Source organism: Mesoplodon bidens, assembly GCF_964165515.1.
Source record: "Mesoplodon bidens genome assembly, chromosome: 9".
In the NCBI taxonomy this organism is placed as follows: Eukaryota; Metazoa; Chordata; class Mammalia; order Artiodactyla; family Ziphiidae; genus Mesoplodon; species Mesoplodon bidens.
The window spans coordinates 11,979,653-11,995,580 of NC_138166.1; the positions used below are offsets into that span (position 1 = coordinate 11,979,653).

Consider the following 15,928-nt stretch of genomic DNA (forward strand, 5'->3'; position numbering starts at 1 on the left):
TCATCGTCCCACAGACATTTCCCATAGCACCCTCCACATAATCTAGTCATAATAACATCTAGTATAATATTTGGTATATGGAGATCATAAATATTTGTTCAATGAATTCTACTTAATTTAATTTGATACCTTTCCAAAGTTTGAGGAAGAGTTATGTAATTGAATATTTTCAAGTCCAGATTCATATATTCTTTAAGAAAATATTTATAACAATAATGGCAATGTTCTAAATTTTAGTGTTTTCTTATTTTAAAGTTATCTTGGGTGTTAGTTCTTTTTCCCTCAATGACCTTCTGATGTAGGAGATGTAACATTTTAGCTCCTCCTTTTGTTGCGTTGGATGGGGGAACTGAAGAACAGAGAGATAAATGACTTGCCCAAGGCCACCCAGTATGTCAGCTGTAAGGTCACTCAGATTTCCCAACTTTCAGTCTAGAGCTCTTTTCACTATACTTTGCTGTTGTTTAAACGACTTGTCTATTTTAAGAACATCTGACACATTAAGGAGTCAAATTTGCTGATGTAGTAAATATTACGAGACTACAAAAATACAATAGATTTTCAACCTGTTTTAACATGAATGCCCTCAGGAAGATACCATCTTTATTCTCAGATGTATAGTATCATACTCATGATGTTATTACTTTGAAACAAAAGCATCAATGAAGAGTCTAATATATGGGTACTACAAGAAGTTTTTTTAAAGGTGTACATATATCTAAGACCAAAAATAAAAATACTGCAACCCTAAAATCTGGTCTGTTAATGTCACTCTTATTTTCCCAGTTTCACCAGTCTTGAAACTTACATGTGAAAGTATTCAAGTCCCTACTAACAAAGCAATGCTAATATACGTTAGCTGAATCTACCCTCTGCTGAGCCCCAATTCAGATCATCACGCTCCAGCAGTTTCACCTCCCAAAGCCAATGCTCATGTTTATCCCCTTCTTTCCATTTATTTAGCCACTTGGTTCTGAACCTCATCATCTCTCAAAACTACTGCAACAGCTTCCTGTAAATCCTCCTAACTTTTCATTTCTATTTTTCAATTCATAAGAGAGCCCACTATTAATCTTTCTACAATAGTGCTCTGATGACATCACTTCTTTGCTCAAAAACTTCAATGCCCACTCCCATTTGAACATGGACTTAGAATAATCTAGCATGATGAGCAAATAAGTTAACATTCAATATCAAAATTAATTTGAGGGTGTTTACTAACCTGTCTTTCCACTCTACCCTACATTCCCTACAAAATCTCCCTTATTCCCTAAACACATCCATATTTGCCTCTTTCATCCTTGCTCTTTCAGGACAATGCTTAACACATGGTAGGCGTGTAATAAATACTTAGAGAATGAATAATCTCCTAATGTCTGCCATTAAGTTTTACCAATCATTCAAGAAGTCAAGGTTTGCGTACCATCTCTATAAAACCTTTCCTGATCCAACCCTACCAGTGGAACATGAGCCTACTTCGCCTTCCTTTGCACTGCTAGAGCACTTTAATTGTACCTCTTTAAAAGCACTTAACAGAGCACAGGGCTGCTGGTGTACTATTTTTAATCCAAAAGATAGGATTAATTCTTTATATCTTTCTATCCCCTGTAGCACCCAGTAGACTGCCTGGGATCAAAGCTCAGCTTTATTCACTGCTGGTTTTAGCACCCTGCAATATTCAAGTATGAGTAGAATTTAATAAACTGCCCTGAACTAATTACATTAAATAATTTTTGTTATAAGAACCAGAAATAAGGTTTGGCATACATTTTAAAAACTCCACTAACTTTCAATAAAATTAACTCTAGGACCAGAGCAGCTGTAGCCTAGATTATAATTTTGTCTTCTAGTTTAACTTGAGATGTTTTAGTAAAATCAGATAAGGAAGCGTAAGAAGACTCTAACACTCTTCCTTTCATCAAAAGGGCTAACTTGCTCATCTACAATTGAGGGTACTGGGTTCAGAAGATAACTTCCAGAACAAAGATAAGTGAAGTCATGTAGAAAGCAGGGAAAGGGAAAACTGACCAGGTTTCACAGTGAGTGCTTCTAGACTTAATGAATACAACCTATCTGCACATGGCAATAGAGAAGCTAAAAAAATCCTTAAAATAAAACCTACAGAGCAATATATATAAGAGCTGGAAAAAAGCTCCTAAATTGTTTCTATTAGGACAGTTACAAGTTCTCTACCTCCCCGAGACCAGTCTTTATACAGAGTATGAATACTGAATTAGTATTGCTTAAATTCATGAAGATTTATTGTACTACCTGGCTCTGTAGTTAAACAAAACATCACTGAGTTACAAGAATGAAAAAATTTAGTTATAGAAAACCAAGGTTAGATAATAGGAGGATGAAAACAGAATTTTACCTGTGTTCTGCCGCTGGAACAGAATAGCCTGGAACAGGATCTTTCGTTCCATAGTATTTTTTAATTAAAGCAATTCCTGCTACTGTATCTGTTCCTTTGAAGTTAACCAAATGAGCAGATGCTCCTATGCCAGCAGTCTGGAAAATAAACCATAAACCAAAATCCAAAAAAAGAAAAAGACCCATACTTGAGGTATAGAGCATAGCCCCCAAAGCAATTATTGTCTTCAGTTATTCTTAAAGAGATTTTTAACTATTATCAGAGATAATAGTTTCTTATTGCAAAGATCCAGTTTTTCCGAAATATTTAAGGATTCAACTGTTACCTCCTCAAAGAGACCTATTTAATAGTGATCCACCCCCACTTCCCATCACCTCCTTTTCCCTTACTCTGCCTTGGCTTCCCTGTAGCATTATCTGACATCTGCTAATATTTATTTTATCTGTTTATCCATCTGTCAATCCATCCATCCAATATATAAAGGACAAGGATGTTTACTGAAGGCTTTATTTCAGGTATTTCTAAAATAGGCTAACACATCTTAGGTATTTAATGTATATCTCTGACTGAATCTCTGGAATTTCAAAATGTGGCCGACTTAGAAGCAAGATCAATCCCAGTAACTTCCCCAAAACTTTACAGTGGTAACCGTAACCTAACCGACAATCCACATTTTATTAATTGAAGTTCACTTCAGTTTCTTACCTCTTGGGAGGAGACTCCTCTGTAGCCAAAATCATGTAACTTGTACTCCAGACCATCTAAGTTACCAGAGGTTTCTAACAAATATTTGGCCAATATTTTCTTCTGCTCTCTAGAATTTGTGGCCACTGTGATTGGATACCAGGACTGAACAAGAATAGTCTGTAGTAATAAAATCAACCACAAACATTAATACATAAAAAATTGGGTTCTTTCTAAGGAAAATCCTAGCTTTCTCTGGAGGTATGTCCTGGACTTCCATACTACTAGAAATACCAATTGGACATTTCAACTGTATGGCAGGACGCCTACCACATGCATTTCAGATACAGTGCCGAGCTCAACTCTCAAATCCGCAACACAAAGGATAAGCAAACTCAGTCCTTAACAGTAGAGAATGTCAAATTACCTATTTTCCATCCAAGGCTCCAAAGAAGCAAATAATATTTAGAAAGACTATCTGTGATGAAGGACCAATGTATTTTTTTATTTTCAATCTATTGTGGACCAATAGTTTTATAAAATATACTCACACTTGGATGTTGAGGCAATTGCCATAAAAGTTTCTAAATGCTTATCCTTGATTTCTGTATTTAATGTGGACCTGCATCAAAGAGTTCATGGACCAGCACTGGTCCTTGGACTACATCTTAAATAGTCTACATCTAAAGAAGTTATTTACTTACTCCTCTAGGTAGTACTGGATCTAATTTTTCCTTGGATCTAACATGACTACTGGTAGGTTATGTACTTGAGGTATTTTTGTGTAGCACTAGACAATTCTATTCATTGAGCTATGCTTTATGTCCTTGGCTTTTATCAAAAGTCATTATAAGAGAGCCACATGAAACATTTCTGCATATGCTATAAACTTGTGAGGTCGCTATTTTGTAACTCAGTTCCTATTACACAGGTTCCCAAATGAGGAAATGAAAGAATTGTTGGGTTCCTACTTTCTGCTAAGAACTGTCCCTTGGTTTCCCCTTTTTCCTTGGCTGCCAGGAAACTCCAAAGGAAGTCTGATGCTTAATTACAGCAACTATACTAATTATTATAGCTTAGGAATTCACTCCTCCATTCTAGGATCATAATTTTCTATCTTTTATTTTGTAAACCAGATAGTCTGTTATTACAAGCAGCTTCAAATTTGTTTTAGAAAGAGCTGCTAAGATGACAACAACATCTGACAAAAAGCTATTTACTTCCTTAATTAAATTTTACAAAACAATCTTTTACTGAATACCAGCTAAGTGACCAATAAATAAGTAAAAACAAACAAAAAGATTATTTAACCTTGGACTTCCCAACTCAGTCACCTAAGAAAAACTGCAGCATTGGATTCCTATGATTGATTAACTATGGCTCCAAATTCTTTGCAGCTCCTCCCATCAAGAGATGGAATCTATCTCTTCATCCCTTGATTCCGAGATGTCCTTTTGATTTGCTTTTGACCAACAGAAATGTAGCAGAAGCCATATTTATGACTTCCAAGCTTCTGTTTCAAGAGGTTTTATAGCTTCTACTCTCATTTTCTTAGAACCTCAAGACTGCTGTGTTATAAAGAAGCCTAAGTCATGAAAAGAGGTCCAGCAGTCCCAGTTACCTGAGCTGAGGCCCAGACATGGGAGTGAGGCCATTTCAGGCTGTTTTATCCGAGCTGAACCCTCAGCTGAACGCAGACTCATATAAGTCCAAGCAAGACCAGCAAAGAACCATCCAGTCAACCACAGAATCATAAGAAATAGCAGTTGTTTTATCTTGGGGTAGTTTGTTACATAACAGTAGAAAACTGACACAACTCCTAACTTGAACTCTATGACAAATCACCTCTATCTAAGCATTCCGCTCCAGAAATTCTTCTTTCGTAATTTCAGTGTTTCCACTGTCAGTGCCCATGATTATCCTACTTCTAATCTTTAGCTTCTCTGACATACTCTTTATACTGCACTGGTTATCCTTCTAAAGTTACGAGATTTATTCAGGTTTTGTCATTCCTTAAAATCCTTTAATGGCTATCTATTGTCCACAGAGGAAGAAGGCCAATTCGTGTTGAAATCTGAGGGCTTTTACAAACTTGCCTTGTTTACCATCTAAAGATTTATCCCTTATGGTATTTTCCACTTTTATGCTATAGTCTCCCTTGGGCTACTTGCCATTCTAAGAATACCTCACCTTTTCCTGTCCCTTATTAAAAGCTTATTTTCCACTTCATGATATCTTAGACAGAATTCCCTATTTTTGCTACCAATTCAGCATTCTTACTTATATTAGTGGTTAGTTAAGAATAAATTGCTCCTCCTCCAAAGGCCCTTAAGTAAGACATATGTTACTCTAATTTCTGTGCCCAGCATTTTTTTGGGTATATAACTGTAATCAATACTCATTTGAATTTAATTCAATCAACTCTCACATTTTTAATTTAACTTAGATTGATATTATCTAGGAGTATGAGAAAGATAGAAAACATAATGTGAAAAACTCTAGTTGAGTTATAAAGGTAGAAGATTGACCTTACCCCTCGAAAAATGCCAGGGAAGGAGAGAAATAACTATGAGACCCAGTGATCCTTCACATCACCATTTCCTTTTCATAGTCCAACAAAATCAGCTTAAATTATACTCTTAATAAAATCACTCCCCTTTAAAAAAGATCACTGTAGGTGTAAGCAAGGGAAAAAAAGGCAAGTTAGTTTGGGTTAATCCAAGGTCTAACAAAGTGGCCTTGTTGGAAACTTCTGCAAAACAGCAATTTGCCCACACAAATCAAGATAAAATTTTTAGCTGAAAACTAAGACTAAAGTAAATGAACCTGCAAGTTTTATTTAAGAAATGTTCATTATAACGTTACTGTCCAGGATGAGGAATTTTAAAGAATAAGAAATGGTGTGGTATAGTAGAAAGGGGACTGGGCCTACACTGTTAACTAGCCCGTTCACCTCTCAGGGCTCAATTTCCTCATCTGTGAAATGAGGGCATTTGATCAATGTAATAGTTTTAAAGTCATCTTTTCTTTTTAACAGCAAAAAGGTATTGTTTTGTTTTTTTGGTTGGAAGAAATGGTTAAGTTTAGCCCAATATGCTCATTCTTCAGCCCCTCATAAGTCTGAGACACCTCTGAAGAACACTTAGGCTCTCTTAAACATGTTTTGAAATCTGATTTGAGGACTAAGGTTTCTTCTAGCACCGATACCGAAATTGATAAAGCAATTCAATAATTTTAGTGGATTTTAAAATTCAGTGTACGGTTAATCAAAGAATGTTATTAATAACTTTGCACCGGGAATTCCCTGGCGGTCCAGTGATTAGGACTCAGCGCTTTCACTGCCCAGGTTCAATCCCTGGTCAAGGAACTAAGATGCAGCAAGCTGTGCAGTGTGGCCAAAAACAAAAAACAAAAAAACACCACACACACACACACACACACACACACAGAAACTTTACACATACTGGCAAAGGGAACTGGAAGGAATACTACTTAGTACTGTTATTTAAAATGTTTTAAACCAAGGATTTCCTGAAGAAAATCTCAAGTTTTTAAATAACAAGTTTGTTGGATTTGGTAACAGATTCCATTTATAAGGTGGTAAACTTGGGCCGGAGATGGATAAGAGGAAGATGAACTTCCTCTAACCCCACACAGAAACCCATGAAAGAGGAAAAGTGACTCTGAGAAAGCGGCTTCTGGAGACTTGGTATTTAGATTACACAGTTTTTTATAAAACATAGGATCTATCACAAAGGGATTGTTTCAGAACATATATTTTTGTGCCTTACATAAAAATATCTACCAAGGAATGAAATTATTTAAATAATATACATTAGAATAGGACGTAAACTCAATAAGCAAATGAAAACAGGGAATTCTGTTTTCTTCAAAATCTAACAGTCTCATATTGGATTTTATGTTTAATAATTTTTAAACTAAAAATATTTTTATATTTGCTAAGAAACTACTGCTAAGATGGCCATATATAAACATTTTTACTTTACAGTTTTTTTGGTGAAATACACCAAAATAACGATGATTAAAACAGGTAGTTAAAAAAAAATTTTTTTAAGGCTAGTGTTTTTCACTTTCTTAAGAGGATAAAGAAAAACATACATGAAAAGCAAGGCAGACTTGGAACTAGTTCTCTGCTGAACATCTGCTTTATGAAACTCCAGTTCAACACAGGGGAAGAGTACTTATTGACTAAATCCTCAATCAGAAAACTAAAAAGAAAAAAAAAGTGAAGAAAGGTGATTCACAGGTGATTTTCAAAATAAGATTTATCTGTTTGGGATCTTTTGGCACTGAACCTAGAGGATACACTAGGTGATGCAGTTCAGAACTCTTCTACTCGTTTTATAATGCCTTCCCCTCAAAATAAAATATCTGCCAGTAAAATAGCATGAGAACTGTTAATAATATGTTTCCTTTTTACTCTGAGTTCATGAGTTAATTCAAAGTTTTAAGACATAGCAGTAAACTATTTTAAATCTTTACTTTAGTTAATTGTTCAGTTTCAGAGCCTGTTAGGCTATTATTAATTGATTGCCCACCCAGAGTCTAAAAAGAAAGTTTTGAATTTCCTGTCGACTTAGCAAAAATGTATTTCAAAAATATTCCTGACCTCTTACTTTTTCTAAACTTTTTCCAGTCTTTATAAATGAACCTCAAATGTACTTTTTTATAACAGAACAACATATTAGTTTAACCAATACATTAATAAGACAAAGAGTATCAAGCACTAAGTAAACACGTCTCAGATAGTGGGGTGACATTATTCTATGGTCACTTCCTAGGATATTTCCTCTTATAGATAAAAATCTAAGCTATTGATAATCGAATTAGATTATTAATATCAAAGCGATGAGGCTGTGAAAACATGACTGCTTAAGTATAGATACCAGGAAAACAAACAAAGCCTTGTAATATAAACTCACAGCCTATAATGTACTCTCCTTTTGAGATTAGAAATTAAAACCATCAGTGAATCTTGAATATATTTAAATGAGAAATACCAGGTGGTAGAGTCTAGGCCCTAAACTGATTAGATAAGAATAAAGAAAACAGCTACTAAGAAGTTGAACAAAATTCTTTTAGTCTAACTGGAACAGAACAGCCATAAAATGTCTTAAGTTACTAAAAATACACCTGTGCTGTTTTTGTAATCTTTCTCTATGATGGTATATATTTAGGATTGCAACAAATAAGATGGAGGCCAACTGAGCTTTAACAGTAATAATTCTTTACAATTTGATTTTAAAATCTCAGAAGACTAGATTATACTGGAAGGAAACTTAAAGATTATTTAGTCCAACTGTCATTTTATAGGTGAGGAAATTGAGGCCTGGAAAGGTTTAGTAAATTGTAGGAGGTTACATAACTTTATTGGTAGCATTTTTAAAACTAGAATCTCAGTTGAATGATTTTTACATCTACAATTAATGTTAAGTAAAAGTGAAAAGCAAAACAAAACAAAACAATTCACCTCAATCCAATTTGTAAGCCAGTAACACTCTGGATCTGTGTTTTCCACTGTGAAGAGAACATTTCCTCTGGGAATGACAGAGCCCTCAGGAACAGCTTTTACTTCTATTGGAAGATGCCCATCATATTTCTGGTAAGAGACAATAATGAAATTATTAATTCAACAGGTGGTATGCCATTACCTGTTTAAATAAGGGTCTTTATATTTTACAGAAGCTAAACTTACTGTCATAGAAATTGCAATTGTAGATCTTATTATATTGCTAGTAATCTGGTCAGAATATCCTTATCCTCCTGAAATAAAATTAGCTAAAATGATTAACAGTTTAGTACTAGCATTAATTTTTAAATTTTATGCTGTAAAAGTACTTCTGCTAAGCAAATTTGTCACTTGAAGAGAATTTCAAACTGATTTCAAAACAAAAAAGTTGTTTTCCTATTCTTTCCAAAAAAAAGACAAGAGTTTATTCCAACATATTCTAAGAGCACTATCTTTCTTCTAAGTAGGTCATTTTCATAAAAGAAAGGCTAAAGACTGAAAGATAAAATAATGGACTGCTATTAGAGAGCACAACAAAATGAACAAACAAAAAAGAAAAAGAGAGCACTCCTTGCCAGTAGAAGAATCTTAAATAGGTTTTCTCTATCCTGGTAGTAGACCTGATACCATTTTGGTAGTAGAGAGACCAATCATAAGTATACTTTCTAGAGCTTTGGCAGTCGATATCCAAGTGCAACAATTCTCTCCCAAATTAGGCTGAGGATATAGTGGCTATATGGTATGTTACTAGATATTTAATTACGCCTCCCCCCTTTTAAAGTTAAAAGCTGTGGCTAACTTTTGGCTAGTAAGGTTTATTTATGTGATTTGGGACAAGGTAACTAGATAAAACAAAAAAATCATGTTAGAGCAGGAAGAATAATGCCTTAAAATCCTAGCTTGGATGCAAAAGCAGGTAGGAAACTGTGGGCAAGTCATTTAGAATGTCAAGGTCTCAGACTCCATGCTTGTAAAAGGGGTTACACAAGATTATCTCTAGGGAATCTATGAATCCCTAAGATTCTCTGAATATAAAATAAAAAGGTTTACCACCCTGACCACTGAGAATTCTATTACTAAGCATAGCACTTAACTTACCTATAACTATAATCCTCACAACAAACCAAATGGGTTAAGTGCCAACCAAATGAGTTAGCCAACATAACCAAAATATGTTAGCCAACATATTTTACTGACCTTACTCTAGATATGGGAAAACTAGCAGCGTGCTTACTCAACTTCTTCAAAGACCAATAATTACCAAACAGTAAAATTCAATATTACGATACAGGCAGGAAAGTTAAAGTATTTCTAATTACTTTGTGTTTGATAGTTTACAATGAAAAAGACATTCATTTTAAAGATAATGAACACTTAACATAGCAAGATGCCAATAGATCCCATTCCCAACCTATCTTTGTAACAGAGAAAACCACCAGGGGACATTCAACACTTACGACTCAACTCCCATGTCTTTGGATGCCCAAAAGTTTAAGCAAGGAATCCAAACATGTTAGGTAGGAATATTACAGTACAATAAAGAATGAAAATTAACTTCATAGATTTGCACCAAACCATTCTTCTAACTATTCAGTAAGGGAAATGTCCTAGAAGTATTGCACAGTGACAGACTCACAGCATCTATTTTCTTAGATAATGTACAGTCCAGAAAATAGGCTTAAATTTTCAAAATTACTTAGATATGCTATAGATTTTAGATACTAATGATGTGTTACCAGGAAAAAAAAATTAAACATTACCATTAGCTTTTCACAAGACTGTCTAAATAGCCATTAAATTTATAGGGTCACAGACAGAAATTACAGTTGACCCTAGTACAATGCGTGTGTTAGAGGCACCCACCCTCCTCTGCACAGTCAAAACTCCATGTATACCTTACGGTCATCCCTCTGTAACTGTGGTTCCTCTGTATCTGTGATTCTGCATCTGTGGATTCTACCAACTGCAGATTGTGTAGTACTGCAGTATCTACTACTGACAAAACTCCACAGGTATGTGGACCCACGCAATTCAAACCTGTGTTGTTCAAGGTCTGAATACCTGTGTTGTGTATAGTCTAATCTTCTATTCAAATTCCATGGCAAGAAATTCTGAACTAAAAGCAAAACCAAAATACATAGGTCAAAACATGAAACTATTTTTTACCTCGAGAATGTAGTTCCATCCCTTTTCATTAAAGACATCGTCTTGGAAATGCTCTTTGTACACCTCTTTGGCTTCCTGGATCTTTTCTTTGGTCACTACTTTACCTAAAAAAATAAACAGCTCCTGTTTACATTTCTAGAGGCATGCTGTGAGTTGCTGAGTTGTCATAGGATTAATGTCTCTAGCTATTTTGCCCATTCTGTGGATTAAAAAAACTAGAACTGAGGTTAAATGATTCACCCAGAGTCAACAGCAGAGTCAGAAAAGGAATTTGCACTTCTAACCACTCGCTCTAAGCATAAATGTTAATTTCTTATTTGAAAAGCAAATTTGCAATAGAAGAGATTATTACATGTATAGTATTTTTTTAAAATCACAGTAATAAATTAACTTTGGGGAGATTTAAAAAAAATCTCTATTAATTTATACAGTCTTCAGACTTGAGAGTAAGATTTTGATAGGTGGCTTTCCGGGTGAATCTGCTCACTTTATTCATAAAGGATGTCTTTGGGGCTGATAATCCAATAATTTTTACAATGCCTAAGTTTTTGCCCCCCAAGTACACTTTTTGCTAACTTTATCTGTAAAATAAAGATAATAGTAGAGTACCTACTTTTAGAGCGGTTGTGAGGACGAAATGAGTTAAGACATCTGAATTAAAGCACTTAGAATAACGCTGGCCTATAATACAATATATTTTAGCTGTAATTAATAATAAATAACATTTTATAAACTTTTTAAGCTGTAGAAAATTGAAGTGTGACATTAGTCTTTGGTAACTTTCTCTAAATAAGATCGCTAGTAAACTCATTTAAAGTATCTTGGGTAATCTTCTTGCAATGAAGTACTTTGGATATCCAAGTAGATTTTCAATAGTATAACATATCTGAACTATCTGATCTTAAAATTGCCAAGGTTATAGAAAAACGTCATTATCTGCATAAAATTCAAGTTATTCTGTATTCAATTCTGAGATTACTTTTATTTGAAAAGGTTAGAAGTGAAATTTTCCAAAATGTATAAAAACCTTGGTAACTGTTTCTCCCCCCAAATACCATTACAAAATAAGACTAGAAATGGACTTTCAAATAAGAAAGCACAGAAATTATTTCAGGGATTTTTTTCTTCTTTAAAATGCATTTGAGGGACTTCCCCAGTGGTCCAGTGGTTAAGACTCTGCCTTCCAATGCAGGACACAAGGGTTCGACCCCTGTTCTGGGAACTAAGATCCCACATGCCGTGGGGTGCGCCCAAAAACTTCTAAAAAAATGCATTTGAGACTAAGTCCACCGTTACAGGTAGTTTTGAAAAATAGGCCTTTAAGGTAAAACTGACTAGCAAAACATATTCTAATTATAATTGCTACCACAATTCAAAATGAGTTCCCAGGTCAGTAACAAATCCTTTACTTTGAATTAATGACGAAAGTCTATTAACAAACCAGATTAGCCTCAGAAAATTATTCACTTTTCTAAATTTATTCCCAATCTTACTAGTTTCAGAAAATCTTTGTCATATTTAGAACACCAAGCACATACATCAAATTATAAAATTTAATGCTTTCAAATTAACAGATTTCTAAAAATTCCAAAACAACCCCTAAAATAGTTAGGGTAATTAAATAAATATCAAACTAGGGCTTCCCTGGTGGTGCAGTGGTTAAGAACCCGCCTGCCAAGGCAGGGGACACGGGTTCAAGCCCTGGACCGGGAAGATCCCACATGCTGCGGAGCAACAAAGCCCGTGCGCCACAACTACTGAGCCTGCGCTGTAGAGCCCGGGAGCCACAACTACTGAAGCCCGCGTGCCTAGAGCCCGTGCTCCACAACAAGAGAAGCCACCGCAATGAGAAGCCCGCGCACCGCAACAAAGAGTAGCCCCCGCTCACCGCAACTAGAGAAAGCCCGCGTGCAGCAATGAAGACCCGAGGCAGCCAAAAATGAATTAAAAAAAAAAATCAAAATTAGACTACTCAAAAATGTACTTAAAATAATACAACAATATAGGAGGAAAACTATGATGAGGTATATAAAAGCAGTGTTTTAAACATATTAGGAAAAACAATACCTTTTAAGTACTTATTAAGAATGTACTGCAACCCATAAAATACTGTTTCCTCATATTTCACCTTCCTTATTTTGGAGTTTTCTGTCTTCTTTTCACGGCATTCAAAGTAGGAATAAACTTTGCTTGTGTTGGGTGGGTACTGTTTATAGTGAGTAACCTATATGAAAGAGAAAATACCTGAATTAGAAAATACCGGAAGAATAGAATGTAAATTATGATAAAAAGAGCTTGAAATTATTTAAAACCAGAGAAACTATACTTATTTGCTGCTGATCAGCTTCTTCTCCTGGCTATAAGGAATAAAAAGTAAGTATCATGTTTATTAAGATACTTTTAATAGTTCAGTATCTTAAATTCAAAACCGCAGGAGAGTATTAAATGTTATAAACAAACGGACTGAACTTAAGGAAGTACAAGGCCTCTAAGCTGGACACTTGGAAAAAAAATACCAAGAAAGATCTCATTTACTCTTGGGCAACAGCCTCCATTCGGGAAAGAAGAGCAGCTGCCTGAGGGACAAACACATGATATAAAAGAATGAACTGAAAGCAGAAGTTGGTACTGTTACTCTTTAAGTGTGGAACTCTTGACAAGTCAATAGTCAATGACTTCTCACGACCCTGCTTCATCTGTATAATGAGGTACTGAAAATGACCCCTTCTAAGTCTTCATAACGACACTGTGAAAACCTGAATGAAAGCAATAGCAGCAGCAGTGGAAAAAACATCCTGTTTTGTAATCTTTTTCTCAAATTATCTCTGAATTGGGAAATAAATGCCTACCCAATGCAACATCAAATCCTTATGAATTAAAGATACAAAGAGGCATTATCACAACTTTCTTTTCCATGAATTTGGGTAAGAGCCACTGTTGAAAATCTTTCTATTTTTGTTTTAAGAAAAAAAAAAGTGTTCATTATAATTTGAATTTTATTATATTTTAATATGGTTACAACATTTTACCAATAAAAATAACTGGAAGAATAGTGTGTATTTTCCCATTTGAAAGAAGAGGAATAATAATGCCTTAAAGCTTAAGGATAGGGTGGTGAGCCAGGGTAATGGTGGAATAAATCTTTGCAGACCAAGTTTCATGGATGACCACTGTGAACATAAACCATTTTTTCTGTTTAGCTCTGATCTCAAGTTTAGGAAAACAAATGTGTTCCTTGTTTGGCTGCACAATCTCAATCCTAGAAAAACTTGGTCTTAACCTAAAGAAACTTTGTGGCTTTGCACAAAAATTCTAAAATGAATACAGAGAGAGAAAAAAAAAGTCACAAGTGTTTAAAATATGTTTCCTTTCTAATAGAAGCAAACTGCAACTCTATAAAAATAGCACCCTGATGCAGCTCATAGGTAATCCTGGAGGTGAATCTTTATGTTAATATGTGGTTTGACTGCCTAAGTCAGGTAAGAGAGCTGGAACTTTCTGTTTCGCTCAGGTACACATATCTATACACTACAAGGTATAAGGAGGCCTCATCAAAACCTACAAGTGTATGTCAGTTTTTTTAAAGTCAGAACCCAGGGACTGATAGCAGTGTAAGTTTAAGATTTAAGAAGTAGCTAAGTGAAATAGCTAACACAGAATCCAGAGCACTTAAGTCCACTAGCCGATTCACTAAAATGCAAAAACATGTATATATATGAACGATACCATAGTAATAAATGACTACTACTTTAACTACTTAAGAAACTGATTAGAAAAAGATATCACCACTTGAAAATGTACCCAAGATGTATATAAATATGAAAATGTCCAGTTTATAATCTAAATAACTCCAATTCCCTTAGTGGGAATAAGCAGTGAGGTGGAAGAAAAGTCAACCACGATGAAGTAAAATTTGAATAAAGTCAGATTCATAGCTGTGTCTCAACAGTTACGTTTGACCTTCTTTACAGTTCAGATACTTAATGGTGCATCTTTATAAGTTTACTTTTCCTCTATCAGATTTAAAAAGATTAGAAGGCAAATGAATTATTTTCATCTTCTGAGTAGATCAAGCAGTCAAAAGCTGAATGGAAACTGTCCCTAAGCTATTTAACTCCATCTTGGTCTAAAAGTATATTAAAAGTTTTCCACCATACAAATACAGTTCCTGTTCAGGACAATAATTAAATAAGTTTATAATTTTAAAGCTTTTAAAGCTTTACCATATAATTTTAAAGCTTTTAAAGCTTTACCATAATTCTTTAATTACGGTACTTAAAACCCTTGCATAAATATTCAGAATGCCTCTCTGAAAACAAACGTTATTAAAAATACAAAATTGTCTAGGCTTAATTAGAAATGAAGTATGACTTCTAAAATCTTCTTTGGAGAAACTTAAGAAAACTGTTTCAGAATTTAGCTGAAGAATCTAAGTCACGTAAGGCAAACTCTGGCAATTAACTATGAAACATAATTTACTATCAACCACCTACTCACACCCAATATGTTTAAGGAGGAAGAAAACAGTATTATTCAAATCTATTTATATTGGCATATATACATTGTTTTAATGGGAAAAATTTTTAAACAGAGCTTCTTAGTAAATACTTTCTAAGAATATAGCCAATAGATAATTCTACTTTTGCTAGGTTTACTGTCCTTTTCATTTTACTTTCTGCTAAACTTATCACCCTGAGCCCCTTGGAACTTTCACCAGAAAATGAGATGATATAGCAGAAATACAAATCAATAAATTGTTATTTTATAAATAGTTCATGCATTTACAAATATATACCCTGTACCAACTGTGTATCAGGCACTGTTTCAGATGCTGAGGATGGGGAAGTAAAATAGACTGACTGGTCCTTACTCTCATAGGGCTAGGAGGGCTGAGAGATCATAAACAAAATAATTTGAGCTAGATGGATGCTATGAAAAATTAAAAGAAAATGATGGACTAGAAGGGGCCTGGGAGACTAAAGAGGAGGCCAAGAAGGCTTCTCTGAGATAGTAACATGTGAACAAGATCTAAATGACGAGGAAATAGGAAATATCTTGACTTCAGGGACAGAAGAGAATGAAGACCACTGTGGTTGGTGCTTAGAGAATGGGGAGGAGGCACATGGTAAGGTCAGAGAGAGAGAGAGATGCAGGGACAAGATCATGTAAGGCTC

The 15,928-nt window shown here is 34.7% G+C and overlaps 1 protein-coding gene across 3 annotated transcripts in view; it reads right to left on the reverse strand.

Annotated features, from left to right (window-relative positions):
- The window catches only part of NAMPT (nicotinamide phosphoribosyltransferase), a 43,784-nt gene that overhangs the window by 21,184 nt on the left and 6,672 nt on the right, over positions 1–15,928 (reverse strand). For all 3 annotated transcript variants that reach the window (XR_014016601.1, XR_014016602.1, XM_081243583.1), the window contains exons 3-7: positions 12,822–12,978; positions 10,755–10,858; positions 8,550–8,678; positions 3,080–3,238; positions 2,375–2,511 (exon numbers count right to left, since the gene is read on the reverse strand). Coding sequence is in view for 1 of the 3 variants with exons in the window: in XM_081243583.1 (XP_081099709.1) it covers positions 2,375–2,511; positions 3,080–3,238; positions 8,550–8,678; positions 10,755–10,858; positions 12,822–12,978 (686 nt within the window). In the remaining 2 variants the exon portion in view is untranslated. The remainder of the gene's footprint in view (positions 1–2,374; positions 2,512–3,079; positions 3,239–8,549; positions 8,679–10,754; positions 10,859–12,821; positions 12,979–15,928) is intronic.